Source organism: Micromys minutus, assembly GCF_963924665.1.
Source record: "Micromys minutus genome assembly, chromosome: 1".
Lineage (NCBI taxonomy): Eukaryota > Metazoa > Chordata > Mammalia > Rodentia > Muridae > Micromys > Micromys minutus.
This window is the reverse complement of record NC_137969.1, coordinates 257900029-257915509: the sequence shown is the minus strand read 5'-3', so window position 1 is coordinate 257915509 and position 15481 is coordinate 257900029. Positions and strand designations below refer to the sequence as shown.

General features: G+C 43.7%; 1 protein-coding gene across 4 annotated transcripts in view; it reads left to right on the top strand.

Moving 5' to 3' along the window:
• The window catches only part of DYNC2I1 (dynein 2 intermediate chain 1), a 61697-nt gene that overhangs the window by 30392 nt on the left and 15824 nt on the right, over positions 1-15481 (top strand). For 3 of the 4 annotated variants that reach the window (XM_080938740.1, XM_080938739.1, XM_080938741.1), the window contains 9 exons: positions 1664-1793; positions 2424-2535; positions 3351-3439; positions 5124-5253; positions 8311-8483; positions 9449-9611; positions 14550-14663; positions 14770-14831; positions 15263-15314. In XM_080938740.1, the coding sequence (XP_080794866.1) occupies positions 1664-1793; positions 2424-2535; positions 3351-3439; positions 5124-5253; positions 8311-8483; positions 9449-9611; positions 14550-14663; positions 14770-14831; positions 15263-15314 (1025 nt within the window). The remainder of the gene's footprint in view (positions 1-1663; positions 1794-2423; positions 2536-3350; positions 3440-5123; positions 5254-8310; positions 8484-9448; positions 9612-14549; positions 14664-14769; positions 14832-15262; positions 15315-15481) is intronic. The other variant, XM_080938742.1, reaches the window with a different exon arrangement.

Below are 15481 nucleotides of genomic sequence, written 5' to 3'. Positions count from 1 at the left end.
GCAGACACATGTAACAGTGACACAGTCAGCACTCAGTATAATAAATCTTAGCAAATTAGAACTGAGTGGACTTTCACCCAACAAAGATATTTTTATAAAATTTCAACAAGTAGTTTCATATAGTCCAGTGAAGCTTTTCAGTTCTAAAGTTGGGTGTGAAATCCACCATTTTTACTTTGGTCTAATTAGATGAAAATGAATAAATAAAATTATATGTATTAGAAAAATTATATTTTATTACATATAGCTACATGATTATATAGAATTAAGAAATACATCTAAAACTAGAATATATTAAGAGTGAATAATAAATGAATTTAGCAAAGCTATTGCATAAAAATTTATGACAGTTGTATTTCTCTATAGTAGCCATTAAATTTTCACCTATTAATAGGCCCCAGATAAACGTGATTGCTTTAGGCCTCCACAGAGAAATGGAGCACATATTATTGAGTCTTAGCAACCAAAATAGTGCCTTTCTATTATTAATCCCTTAAGTGTGTGTGTGTGTGTGTGTGTGTGTGTGTGTGTGTGTGTGTGTGTGTATGACTTCAGAAAGCTGTTTCTGAAAATTACATAGAAATACTAAGGTTAGTGAGGACACCCAGTTATCACGCTGTGTTCTTAGCACGAGGACTCAGACACCTGACATTGACCGTGTTGTGGATGTGCAGTAGGGACCGTGTGGTCCTCTGTGGCTAATGCTGCAGCAGCTCGATAAATCAGTGCGTGGAGACAGGGAGTGAGCCTTGTCTTGAGCCACCTACACAGGGGAAGATCTGGACAGTATGGAGCGTGTGGAATGTGGCAGGAATCTTGAGGCAGGGTTGAAGGGAGAGAATAGAAAGCTGCAGGGTGACACAAAGTGGCAGGGTTGTGAGGCCTCTTGAGTGGAGGAGAACGGGAGGAGTCCCATGAGAACAGGTGACTTGTTAATACTGCGATTCTGGGAGGATCGTTCACTCATCCTTACGTTGAACACCAGCTGTGTGGGAACACTGGTAAGTGGAAGAAATAACCCTTTGCTTGCTCGGCGTGCATTAGACTGTTGGGGGGTTTGGGGGGAGGTGACTAAGAATACGTACATTGAATCCTTAACCTTTAGGGTGAAACCAATATAAATAGGAAAGAAGACTGTGAGGCAGGAGGACACCTAGTGTCTGGGGTTCCTGGTATCAGGACCTTGTTTCCTGTGGGAATGGGCCGCTGTAGCTAAGAGAACCTAGGCTGAAATCCTGGCTGTCACAGTGGCTGACAGTACAGAAATGTCATCCTGGTAGCCAACACAATAATCACCAGTGAAAAAAGTGAATTGCTGACCATGAACACTCCAGCGTACACAGACTGTAAGTTTATCAGCCTCCACACTGCAGTGGGCCAGTCACACACTGGCTCATGATGTGCTCCCGCCATTACTGGGTGACTGCTTTTATTTGTGTTTACTTTTTCTTTCTCCTCTGAGACCCTAATGTAGGGTCTTGTGTAAGTGTAGGAAGCATTTGGCTACTGAGTTACACCCTCAACTTCTATTTAATTATTTAAAATAATTATTGAATACTTTAGACTCACTCTTAATTACTGACCTATGACCCTAAAATATATCCTCCTGCAAGTCCCTGAGTCTGTTAGTTAACTGAATCTTTGTTTCCAATCTGTTTTAAAGGACACGAAGTACCAAACTGCTCCGGCTTATTGACTTAGACTTTTCCTTCACTTTTTCTCTCTTGGACCTACCACCAGTAAATGAATATGATATGTACATTAGGAACTTTGGGAAAAAAAATACCAAGCAGGTTAGTAAAAGATGTGTTATGTAAGTGATAAAATGAAAGTATAGCATAAACATGTATGCCTTGTGTCAGTTCTACAGTATTAGAGTTGGAAATGGCCTCTGAAGGCAGTTGTCAAGAGAAAGCGTGTGCTTCTTAACTTGGTACTCATAAACTCGGATGTAAAGTCTAAGCCAGCCTCATGGGCTGTGATGAAAGATTGGTACAGATGACTGGTGCCTTAGTTTCTTTTATGTTGTTCTAAAAACCCTGACAAAGCATCTTGGAGGAGAAAGGATTTCTTCTCATGAGTCCAGGTTCCAGCCTATTTCAGCAGGCAGATCCCAGCAGCAGGAGCCTGAGAGAATTACGTCCACAGTCAGAAGAGCAACAGCTGCGTGCATAGTTGTCTAAACTGCATTTCCTCCAGTTTCTCTACAGTTCAGAACCCAAGCCCAGGGAATTGTGGCTGCTGCTTTTAGGCAGGATTTTCCCACACCAGTTAATATTTGAAAGTCAACCCTCAGGCCAACCTTATCCCAACCCCAAGGATGCTTTACTTTTAAAAAAGTTTATTAGCTTTTATTTTCAGTAATGACAAGTTGATCTGAAACTGAAACTAGATGTTAATTCTAAGCTACTTTTGTCTGTAAGGCATATGTTCAGTACAATGAAGATAATGTTGAGAGGGACATTCAGACTGAAGATATCGAAACCAGGGAAGTGTGGACCCAGCACCCAGGAGAAGGCTCTGTTGTGTCTGGAGGTAACTGTTTGAATGTCTGTTCTCTTTGCAGAATGTTTCGATTTGTTTTATTTTTGTGTAACTCTGTTTACCCCTGGGTTCTTTATGATGTCCTTAGTATATGACCGCAGAAGTGCCCTTGCAATATTCCTTTGAAAAAACAAATTATCTCACGAATGAGAACAGAGCTATTGAATCACCGGAAATCATCAAATTCGCCTGAACCCTGGTCTGATTGCTGAGTAGGAATTGTAATGCTGTGGGGAAGATACTGTACTCCAAATGCTCACCATACGACTTTACCGTACACCTGCCGGACCGGTCCTGCCCTGAGACCGGCGCAGTTCACTGTCGTCTGTGTCCCGTGGTTAAGTGCAGTTGGACGTGTGCTCCATCAATGCAGGGCAGGGCTCTGAGACACAGGCTTCCGCAGCTGCTCTCACAGAATTTACTCGCTGACTTTTTTTTTTTTTTTTAAAGGGATTGTCTCTTTATGGCAAGGGACAGCTTCACTGTGAGAAAGCTCCACGGTTGGTTTCTCTTACTGCAGGTGCCCGGACCATACGTGTTGCAGATTTCTCCTCTTTAGATGCTTGACCTGTAACGTTTAAATCACACCAAACACACTGGTTCGTTTTGCTGCATTCCTCATGACAGGTGAAGAGGGTTCAGTTTCTGATGTCACCGTAAAACCGTGTGAAGTTGGGAGATGGAGAGGATGTAGTGCAGTGCTCTGGCTTTTCCGTAGGGCTCTCGTGTCTGTGACAGACACTGTGACACTGTGACACTCTCACTGTCTGCAGTTACTTTACTGACTTGATAACCCTGGATTGTAGGTAGTGAAGAAAAGGACTTCTCTGATGTCACAGTTGTACCGAAGATTGACACTCCGAGGCTGTCTAGTTTTCTCCGGTCAGCGTGTCAGGTACTTTCTGTGTTGTGTGTCCTCTTCTGGGTATTAGTGCCCAGGGTTCATTGTGTTGTCCGGGTGGTTTAAAATTAGTTCATGGTTCTCAAGTATTATTTTCTTACAAATCAGCAATAAAACATTCACTAAATCCTTGTATGAACAACGATACTAGGTAAATATAGATCACTGAAAATTCTGTGATTTGGGGTTTTATGCTGTAATTTATTTCCTATAGTTGAAAATAATAATAACAAACACTTAAGCCAAGTATGTTAAGCTGGTGAAGCAAGTATAAGCCTTACAGTATTTGTAAATAATAAACAGCTGGCTGAGGAAAATGTCAAGGCACAGAACTGTGAGGCGCCGTGTCCCACACAGACCCCGTCCCCTGACTTTGTATTCACCCCCTTTCACTGTTCACCTGGCTCTTATGAAATGGACCCTAGTCATCATGACCTTTACTCTCTCTATTGCAGAATACAGTTCTAAAAGAAAAAGATCCTCTGTTGATGTAAAAAACAGTGTCTCAAAGCGATTCAGGGAGTTTATTTTGCAACCAAATATGAGTGACTTTGGCCAGGGCACATGGGTTTAGGTGTGACCTACTAGCACTGGCCATTGCTGACATAGGAACATTTGGAATTGATGTTCTAATCGCTACGCTGTCGTTAACTTTTAACGTAAACTTAGAATTTAAATATGGGGCAGACATAAACAGCCTAATAATACTAAGCCTTAACAGGCAGATTTGGACCAAGCCTGTTTATGGGACTGTTGGGACTGTCACCGGTATACAGGAGTGTGTGGTTTAGAAATAGGATTAGGCTTCACGTATTTGTTATTATTATTGGATCCCGTTTCAGTAATAAGTTCTTGGAACTAGTAAGAAAGGAGTCCTCAGTGCAGTGCAGTGTAAAGGGAGATGAGCTGGAAACCAGACAGTGACAGGGATGAGGACGGGAGCTGCTGCAGCCCTGCTCTCGTGGCTTCTGTGCACGGCACATCTCTCTCCAACCTAAATGCAGTCCTGCCAGTCCTTGAGGCATGCCTCCTGTTTGCTTTCACCGTTTCTGCTAATTCTTAAGTCTCTTCATGTCTAGAGGTGACCTAGTTAGATCCATTGCAGATATGCACTGACTCAGGGTCAGTGAGTGATGGTTGCCTGTGTTTCTCCATAGTGCCTTGTTTACTTGAGTGTGTTAGATGTGCAGGCTGCCTCCTCCTCTGAAATTTTAATTGTATTTAGTGAAGGAAACAACATGTAATATGAAATAATGGTATACTGTGATATTATATTAGTTTGCTATGATTATGCAAAAAGATTATATATATATATATATATATATATATATATATATATATATATATAAGTTATAGTATGATGGAGCCAGGCATTTACTTGTAGAAATGAAATCTACAAAAGGTAATTTTTAATAAAAGTGTAGGATGCTGTTAGAATTTTTAAGAAATATGCCTTGTCTTTGGGTGGTCTTTCTTTCTAAAAATGTCTATTTTATGTGTATGGGAGCTGCCTGCTTGTGTGTCTGCACATGTGTGCATTCTGGTCCTGCAGAGGCCAGAAGACACCCTAGACTGGGGTTACAGGCAGTTGTGTGGGACTTGAACCCGGGTCCCCTGGAGGAGAGTGCTCGTCACTACTGAACTATCTCTATAGCCCCCTGTGACTTGTCTTGCAAAGGTGGTCGCTGTTTTGCTTGAAGAGGACCGTTTGGCAGCCGGACCCAGCTGGATTCCTAGGGCTCAAGACAAAGCTCTGAACATCAGTGACAGCTCCTCTCAACTGAACACAAGCCTGCCGTTCCTTCAGAGTAAGAGCCTTTTTGCTGTCAGTTTTAGCCAAACACAAGCGTTTGCATTAAGAATGCTGGTCATTAATGGTGCAGAGTTTTAATAGGATGGGGTTTATTGTCTTTAAAACAAACACTCAGTGGCTTCGGAATTGCAAATGAATGGTGAGGATTCTTTTCTTTATATGTTTATGATTTTCTTAAGTTAATCAGAAGAGGCCTGGAAACAATTTAGATTAGTAAGGTTATTTAGTAAGTGGAAACTGAGATTGTCCTGTAATTCTTCTCAGGCAGTCCCTCAGGTAACGCAGAGCCATCGAAGCAGTAAAAACCAAAGCCTGACATCAGTATTTAAATTAGTTTAAACAAACTTCATTTGCAAGGTCATATTTGAATTTTTAATCTTATTTATTTATTTATTTCTGGCTTTTTGAGACACAGTCTCTCTGTGTAGCACTGGCTGTCCTGGTACTAGCTTCATAGATCATGCTGGCCTCAAATGCATGAAGATATGCTGGTCTCTGTCTCCCACGGTCAAAGGTGTGTGCTACCACAGCCTGGCTTTTTGTTCGGAGTTACTGTCTCAGTTCTTAGGCTGCCTTTGAACTCTTGAGCCTCCTGCTTTGGTCTCCCCAGATTATAAATGTGAGCTCACATGCCTGTGATGAATAAATCTTTAGCTAAGGGAAACTTTGTCTTTAAAGAATGCGAGCAGTGAGGTAGCTGAGCAGTCATGTTTCTGGTTGTGTGAAGAACTGGCAGAAGTGAGGGTGCCCAGCAGTGATACTTCCTTCAAGAGACAGGATGAAAACATGCTTTGGAACCTGTAAAGCCAGAGAGTTGCTGTCTACGTCTGGCTCTAGACATTTCTTTTGCCTTGCCTGCTGTTTTGAGGTTGATTTAAGTATTTTCTTGTCTTTTAAGCATGTTTTCTCATTCTTCAGAGTCTTTTGGTTCATCTTTTTAAAAACTAAATCACTGAACTTGCAGCATTCCTTGTAAACACTGAGGAGGCAGAAGGAGAGAAGTGGTTTCAGGAGCTGGTGCACAGGGAATGGCAGCAGAATGGGATTACGTGGATCACGCACATTCCTAGAGTCTTTCAGAACTAGCTAACACGTGTTTGTTCTTGGAGGATGTGAACCTGTGAAAGGAGATGAGCCTCTGTTCACTTCCTGCTGTGCCTGGGTAAGATGAATAGTGACATAAAAGAAGGAAAGAGGGATTCGCCGTAGGAGGCAGATACCCTCACTGTGTGCAGTCTCTGGTCTTTCAGCCTTCATGGGATGTGCCCACTGCTGCCATCACTGTTGAAATGTGTAGAGATGAGGTGCCTGCAGTGGCCTGTTTGTTCATTCATTTGTGGTGAGTGCAGTCTGCTGGCATCATTGGAGGAGTTGGGATTCAGCAGCAAGTGGGTAAGACAGGAGTTGGGAACATTTTTGTATCCCAATAGACTACAAACTAACTAAGCATGTAAGCATGGGCTATGGTAGAAAGGGTTAAGTTTCAGTAACAAAGACAGAAAGCCCCTCAGCATGCGTGTGACCATGAGGAGATGAGAAAGTGACGAAGGAAACACTGGGAGTTTCCTATGAAGGTACCAGACCTTGAAGCTCACAGTCAAGGTGAGCAGGAAGGACAGAGTTTGGTGCTGATGAGGATCAGATCTCCTGTTGGCCATCATCCGTGCCGTGAGTTTCTAAAATCACAACCTTCAAAAAGGGATCAGAATACAGCAGTCATAAGCTTTGTCAGTGTTGGGATCACGGTGAGATGACTCGTGTGGTAAAGGTAGTTTCTGCCAACATTGGCTACCCCAGAACATAAAACTGACCCCTGCATGTTGTCCTCTGACATCCACAAGTGGTACATGAGCACATGGGCACAGACACACGGACACACGGACACACAACAGGAGGAAGGGAGGGAGGAAAATAAACATAGGGATAGAGATGAAACCTTATTGGTGTCACTGACAGCTAGAAACCAGGGCTGTGAGGTGACTTAGTGGGTCACCACCTTGATTATAAGACTGGCAGTCTGAGTTCAGTTCATGAAGAAACTGAAAGGAGAGAAGCAACTCCACAAGGTTGTCCTCCGACTTGGACACATGTGTCTCTTCCTGTCATGGCCGCATGCGTATGCACACACTCACAGCAGAGCCAGTCACAATGGTGTCAGTTTTGCCCATGAGCAGTGAAGGAGTACATGTAGCCAACCATTGTCACTTGAGGCTGTGTGAGGAGGCGGTCCTGAGGGCGTGGCTGTGGCGGGTGAGGGGTGGGGAAGGACAGCTCTGATCTTCAGGAACTAGTAACACGGGCAGTGGTAGAGTTTTACTCAGTGTATCCTTCCCAGCCACATTAATCCTTTCATGGTCGATTACAAAATTCTCACCTGACTGTGAGTTACCATCTACAGTTTCTTCAGTTTCTCAACTGCTAATGAGAACTGTACGGAACACAGCTCTGCCACAGAAGTCTTAGAGTCCACTCTTGGAATGCTACACCTGAGTTTGGGTTAGTTTTCTACATGGAGTTCTGAGGACCATTTAAAGAGAACAAAGTAATGAGAATCTTGTCCTAGGAGCATGCCTCAAGTCGTTTCCAGTGCAGTGCTGAATTTCTGACTTTCACACTTGGTGTGAGGAGCTGCTAGATGAGAGACAATATTCTGTCCTGCCTGTGCTGCCTCACAGTCAAAGGATTTCTTTTTACATAAGCCTCATGGTCAGGCGGACACAGAATTTAGGTTTAGGCTGTAGAGAACTGAAAACTGAGGCTTGGGGGTTGAGGATCTAGCTCATTGGGTACAGTGCTTCCCTAGCGTCATAAACAGTGGTGCAGTGTGTCTGTAGCCCCAAACTGAAGAACGGAGGAGGCAGGTCAGAGCCGTCCTCCCTGCATGCTGACCTGAGGAAACCATGGCTGTGTTGCAGCTCGTCTCAGCAGTGCTCCAGATCTGATACTTTCTCAGCTTTGAATGGACCATGTGCTCTTTATTGAGTTGGAGTTTGTGTGGGCATTGTGAAATATTGTAAATGCTAAAGTGAAATACGTGTTTTCTTACCTCCAGGTCGGAAAGTATCCTGTTTGCATGCATCTCGAGTTCAGAGGCAGACCGTGGTTTCTGTTCATGACTTACCCGAAAAGGCCTTTGCTCCATCTCTGGACAGCAGGCACCTCCTCTGTGTGTGGGATATTTGGCAGCCTTCAGGGCCCCAGAAGGTTCTGATATGTGAGTCAAAGGTACACTGAGGAAGAATCTGTGCTCTCTTCTAGGAGGGTCCCAGAGAGGGATGGGTGTCAGGAGTGTGTGCACAAGTCATGTTATATCTGACACTGAGCACACCACAGAGGGATGGTGTCAGGATGAGCGTGTGAATAGTGCCCTGTTTCTAGTGTCTTGGCTCTACACAGGTGACCAAACTCACTAGTCTGACTCTAGAAATTCACAGCTTAACAGGTTATTTCAGACTGAAAACCCAGGACTGTCATGCCGGAGGCTTTCCGTCACCTGTAAACTGGCCACTGAATGTAGCTATAGGCTTAATAAAAGCACGGTCATGATGGCCATAGGCCTGATACTTTTAGAAGTCTTAATGTCTTGCGATTCCTTCTTCTTTTTTCTTTTCTCTGACGGGAAGCATGTAACCCAGACTGGCCTTGACTTCTCTGTGCAGTTGACAATGGCCTTGAATTTCTGCTCTCCTGCCTCTGCCCCATGAGTGCAGGGCTTACTAAAGTGCCCTCGATGCCTTGAACAGTTTCTTAAAATTGCTTGCAGTGAGTGCCTTTGTCATTCAGACTCCTCTGCCTTCCATGCGACCCTGGCCCTGTCGCTGTCAGGGTCATTGCCATCTTCCTTCCGTATCACTTCAGTTTTGGTTGGGAGGGACTCTCGTGATGGCGTGTACCTACATGGACATGCTTGGGAGGGACTGTCGTGATGGTGTGTACCTACGTGGACATGCTTGGGAGGGACTGTCGTGATGGCGTGTACCTACATGGACACTACATGTCATATTGTGATCATATTCCTACTGTCTTGTGAAAAAACCCACACTTGGGCAGTTGACTTTTGTTTATACGCACAAGTCTGTGTTTTCCGTACGTTATCATGTGAGGACCTTCACGTGTCGTTCCATACTTAGTTTCTGTGAATGTGCCTACTATAGATTGCAGACATTAACTTTCTGTGGTTGACTCTTCAGGTCACGTGCTGCTGCTTTAGCCCTTTAAAGGCATTTCTGCTGTTTGCGGGAACAGTGCATGGCTCCGTGGTTGTATGGGACTTAAGAGAAGATTCCAGGATACACCATTATGTGAGACTGAGCAGCTGTCTCTGGGCTTTCAGGACCCCAACATTCTCCACTGGTTAGTGTTGTCTGTCTTCCCTCTAGAAAAGCCTTGACAGATCTGAGGCCTGAAGGTTTAACTTTATCTGCTTTAATTCATTCAGATCATCCAGAGGAAATCTGACTCTGGACAAAAGAGGCATTTGCAGTACACACCTGTGATCTTATGGGGACATCAGAAAGGCTCACTGGCTAGTGGGTTGTGGGTTGTGACCACTTTGGAGATTGACTGACTCTTTCACAGGGGTCACGTATCAGATATTTATATGTATGAGTCATAACAGTATCAAAATTCCACTAATGAAGTAGCAACAAAAATAAATTTATGGTCAGAGGTGAGGAGCTGTATTAAAGGCCCACAGGATTAGGAAGCTTGAGAAACACTGTTCTAAGCACAATAAGAGACCTTGTCTCACAAAACAAGACAAAACAAACCCAACCAAACAAACCCACAACATCAAAACAAAACATAAAGAATGATGAGGGAAGATACCTTATGTCAGCCTCTGGTTTTCACAAGTACATGCCTGCATGTGTGTGTCACCTGCTCACACGTGCACAAGCACATGAACACATACAAACATACACACACAGAAAGTGCAAGCATTTTCCACCTGTACCACTTCCTAGCCCTCTATCCCTGTTGGTGAGAAAGCGAGATGTTTGTCTAAGCCACGCTGACTGCACTCAGAGCTGTCTGGCCTACAGCGAGGCCTTGTTGCCTTGGCCTTCGTTGACTGGCCTCATCCTTTAGGATGAAGTCCCGCTGGCTGAGAGATGAGGCATGGACCTTCTTGGACTCACTCTTCTACCCAGTCTTGTCCCTGTCCTGTTGAACCTGAAAAGCAGACACCACTACTCTGGCACCAAGGCCACCAATCCGTTTTTTGTCATTATTCTGTCCCCAGTCTGCTCTGTCCAGAGGCAGAACGAGAAGCACACACGTGGTTGGGTCTTTTCTCGGCTGAGCGTTGCGAGTGCACCCCCTCAGCCGCCTGCTGCTCTCTTGCAGCTGTGCCAACGGTTGCTCTGAACCTCCCCAGCACTGAGGCCGGCAGGGCTTGCTAACTAGCCATTTCAGTCAGCATTTGCTTTTAATTTGGTGCACTCAGAAGAACTAATGATCCCAACCCCGTCTTCGTGTGCTTATTTACCAACAATATTCTTGTTGGTTATGCCTGTTTAAATATTTGCTCTTTTTCATTGGATTGCTTTCTTAAGTCTGTTTGTTTGCTTTGGGAGAGCATCCTGGCTGTCTTAAGCTCACTGCTTACAGCAATGCTCCTACCTCAGCCTCCCGAGGGGTGTGATTGCAGGCATGATTGCTTTACTGTCATGGTGCAGGGATTGGACCCGGGGGTTTGCATGTGCCAGGCCAGCACATTGCAGGCTGAAGTACATCTCCAGCTCGTCAGGCTTGAAGTTTTTTATTCTCCTGGGTATATTTTCTATCCTCCTGGGTATATTTTCTATACTCTTGGGCATATTTTCTATCCTCTTTGGTATATTTTCTATCCTCTTGGGTATATTTTCTATACTCCTGGTTATATTTTCTATACTCCTGGGTATATTTTCTGTATTCCTGGGTATATTTTACACTCATTTTATCATACTCTGTATTCCCTTTTGTAGAATTTCCCTTCGAAGAGAGAAAGTTTTAAATTGAATGGAAGTTGATTTATCAGTATTTCCTCTTAGGATCATGCTTTTAATGTCATGATGAACAGTTTTCACTAAACTAAAGTCACAGAGGTTGTGTTGTTCCCCATGTTTTCCTGACCTTTTGTTATTTTAGGATGATTTACATTTAGGTCTGGTGTGCATGACAAGAGACGTTACCCACAGGCTTACATTTTATATATGAACGTCACATTGAAATTGTCACCACCTGCCTGTGCCCAGAGCTCTCGCTGTGTGCGGCTCAATGTCGGTTTATGATGTGTCTCAGCATCTGCCTTCCATCCTGCTTGCTCCCGAGCATCTGAGAACTTTTCATTGTTTCTGTAGTCTGTACCTTTTTTAGAAAGTTCTATATTTGGAATAAAGTGGAATAAGCCTTTTCAGATTGGGTAAGGGTAAATGTATAAATTTTCATCATGGTTTTTAGTGGCCTAACAGCCAAATAATTATTTTACATTCTTAAAATTAAAAAAAAATTCAAAAAATAAAAACAAATGTGGATAAACAGTTTCCTTATAGAAAGAGTAATTTTATAACCATTTGTATGCAGGTTTTGGTGTGAACTTGTTTTTACCTCTCCTGGGTAAACAGCAAATACAATGGCTAATACTGATTTTCAATTGACAAGATCTAGAATTACTTTGGAAGCAATCCTGGAGGCACGCTAAGTAGGGATCATCTCGATCAGGTTAGCCTCTGGGCCTGTGAAAGGCTGTCGTGGCTGAGATGGGAAGACCGTAGACAGTGCCATCCACCACATTGTGGGCGTGAGAGAACAGTGCTCTCTTTCTGCTCCCCAACTGAACGTGTAACCCCTGCTGCCATGGTACCCAGATGTGACAGAGTCCCTCCTGGGAATGTGTGCCAAGTTAACCCTTTCTTTTGTAAGTTACATTTATTAAATATTTTGTCAGAGGAACATGTAAAGCCATGAAGTCAACTAAAGAACCAGATTCCTGGATTGCTCAGTGGAAACTTGCCAACTGTTTTAGAAAGTGGCCACACCAGCTGCATTCCTTCAGGCAGACAGTGACACCTGCTGGACCCTCACCAGCCTTCAGCATGACCACTGACTGCTGTAGGGTTGAGTCATTCCAGTTGGTTGAAGTGGCTCTTTATGATGTCACTTGCATGTCCCTTGTGACACTTGGAGCAGGCCTGTCTTTCTGTATGCTCAGATGCCATTTGTGTCTTCTTTGGTAAAGCACCTGTTAAGGTCTTTGTCTCATTTTAAAATTGCTTGTTTTCTGGTAGCTGAGTTATTGATAAAAATTTTTTATGAAGTAAGGGTTTTGTGTGTGTTTCTCCTACTCTGTGATTCTTTTCTTCCGACTAAGTTTTCTAAAGCACCTCTCCAAGCACGTTCACCATCGCAGGTGGGTGTCTTCTCTCTGGACCCTGTCTACGTCTGTGCTCTACACAGTAGAAGTGCAGGCCACTTTTTATTTCTGTTCTAGCCAGTTGTTGCCCTTTTGGGGGATACTGTCGCTATGGAGAGAGAGTATTTGCAGTGATAGGTCCCATATGGATTTTGATGCTATTATAAAAGCTGTCTTTTTACAATCAGAAAAGAAAATGCAAATTTTCTATATGATTTGGGCTCTAAGTTTTCTTTACTGTTGCTGTAATAAAATACCTCAAGAAATACACCGTAAAGAAGAAAATACTTATTTGGCTCACAATCCAGGTTATAGTCACTGTAGCAGGGAACGAACCGTGGCGAGAACCGGTTACAGTCAGAAGAGGAGAGAGAGCAACAGGTGCATGCCACAGCTCTCAGCCTGATCTCTGCTAAAGTGTGGGGCTCAGCCAGCAGATGGTACCCACTCTCTTCAGGCCTCCATAGGCCAGCCTGACCTAGCTTATCCTCATCGAGACTCTCAGGTGATAGTAGATTGTGTGGACAGTTAACGCCAACCATCATATGGCCCAACGGATATCTCTTTAAAGCATGGCATTTTCCAGCTTCATAGGAATCTAGCATGTTTTCAAAGCTCATGATTTTGACAGGGACTGGTGTGGCCTCCTTACTCCAGATGCTTCCTTTTTATAACGTGATACAGCACTTGCTATAACCCAGGCATGTTGTCTTGGTAGTCGTCATCACCTCTAGATGACTGTGTATGTGATGTGTGAGTAGCTGTTGTGCCCAGGATTGAGGGAGCAATGGCAGGAAAGTTTCTTCATGCACAACACAGGGCAGTTACTCTTCCACATTCTTGTAGTCATGGCTGTTGGGTCCACAGATGAGTACAGTGGGGCTGACTGGGTTTACATAAGCACATAAGGTGCCCCATAAAAGGATCAGCAGTGGAACTCAGGAGTGGGAAACATGGAGCTTCTGTAAGGAGAGGGACTGGCTCTTACATGTGGATCCTTCACACCCCGTGAGAATTTCCCCCGTGGGAGCTCTGTAACATCTCTTCATTGTGTTTGCTTTTTCCTAAGTTCAATACAACTCTTTTGTTTTCTTTCGATTTCTATGTGGGGTTTGATTTCAGGTGTCTCTTGCTTGTTGTTTAAGTATATTTCTAAAAGCAGTCTGCAGAGATTTTGTTCTGTTGTACAACTGTCTTCTGCTTTTCTCAGGGATGGGTGGGGGATGGGTGAACAGTCACACCTGAGAGTGCTTTGATTTCTTTAGTTTCTTCTGCATGCAGCTGTATGTGAGATTTGAATCTCTGACTCCCAGACGTTCTGTAGGTAGCTCTTTCTATCCATTTGTGTGTGGCAGTACTTCTGGTGGCTCTGTCCCTTGCTCTGGCTGGCACTGCTGTGTTCCAGTCTCTCCTACTCTTTTCCCTTATAAGTTGCCCATGAACAGCACTCCCCGCATGCCCTCTCATATGCCCCTCATTTCCCAGCCTTTTTGGAGGATTTTCGATCCACAATCATGTCCTCTTCTTCTGGAGTGCCTGCTTAAGTTTCTTGTCACAATGCTCTTGGTCCTGGAGTATTCCGATTTCCTTTGTAACCACGTACATGTCGTTCCTCAGTGAGGTAATGGATTTTTGAATGGCACAAGCTTTGGTATTCATTTCTTGCTTTTCTTCTTACAAGTGTTTTAATGTTGTAGTCTCTGTTTGCTAGAGATACTGAAACTCGTGGTCATGGGTCTTGATGTATGGCCTACACTAGTCTCATGACGTAAGGACTAATAACAACGGAGAAGCTCAGGTCTTTAGACCTGGAAGCATCCCTGCATCTCTCTGGGTGTAATGCTCATCTCATTGCTAAGATGTGACACTTACAGTGGGGCTGTGGCTCTCATCCCTAGATGGCATCCTCACGTCGGTGAACCACCGGAGTCCTCTTCAAGCCATAGAGCCGGTTGCTACATCTGCCTACAAGAAACAGAGCTTCGTGCTTTCACCCTTTTCTACTCAAGAAGGTACAAGATCTCTCCCTGTACCCATAAAATCTTGTCTGCAATTAGTTATGTGAAGCATTGTACTTATTAATGCCGCTTTTCTTCATTTTGTTTTTACTTGCACTAGAAATGGCAGGCTTGTCATTTCACATCGCTTCCCTGGACGAGACTGGGGTTCTCAATGTGTGGGTAAGTAGGACGTGTGGGGCCACACAGCCATACGTACAGTGGAGTGGACCCACAAGGGAGGAGAAGGCACCTGTCCGGGGAATGGGTCAGGGACAGAACACAATTACAAGGCAGTGAGACCCTCTGTTCTGGGAAGGGGTATGAAGTTTCCTGGGAATTCGTAAGGAAGATTGTAACGAGCCATCAGTGCTGGAGCCTGTGTTAGGACTTGTACAGACAGCTACTAACGTGGTTGCTGAGCGGGGAGAACACTGATAGGATACGAGTAAACTGAAGTCACTGGTTCAAAGGCAGATGGTCAGTGTTTTTTATGAAGCAGTTATATTTTAGGATCTGATGTAGCATGTTACTTTATTAAAGCTATGCTTTGTGTAGATTGATTCATGGTTATTAGATGCATCAGTATTCACTTTTCCAATATTCTGTTTTAGGTTGTTGTTGAATTACCAAAAGCAGATATCTCAGGTTCAATGAGTGATTTAGGTAACTATTGAAGTATAAATTAATTATTGTTTGCTAAAATGAATAGACATTAAAGATATAAACGCCTGCTTAGAAAAATAAGAAATTGGCAACCTGAAAAAACTGAAGTCCAAGTTGTATGTTATATATGTTGTATACTTTATCAGCTGTTGGATCGAATCTCATTA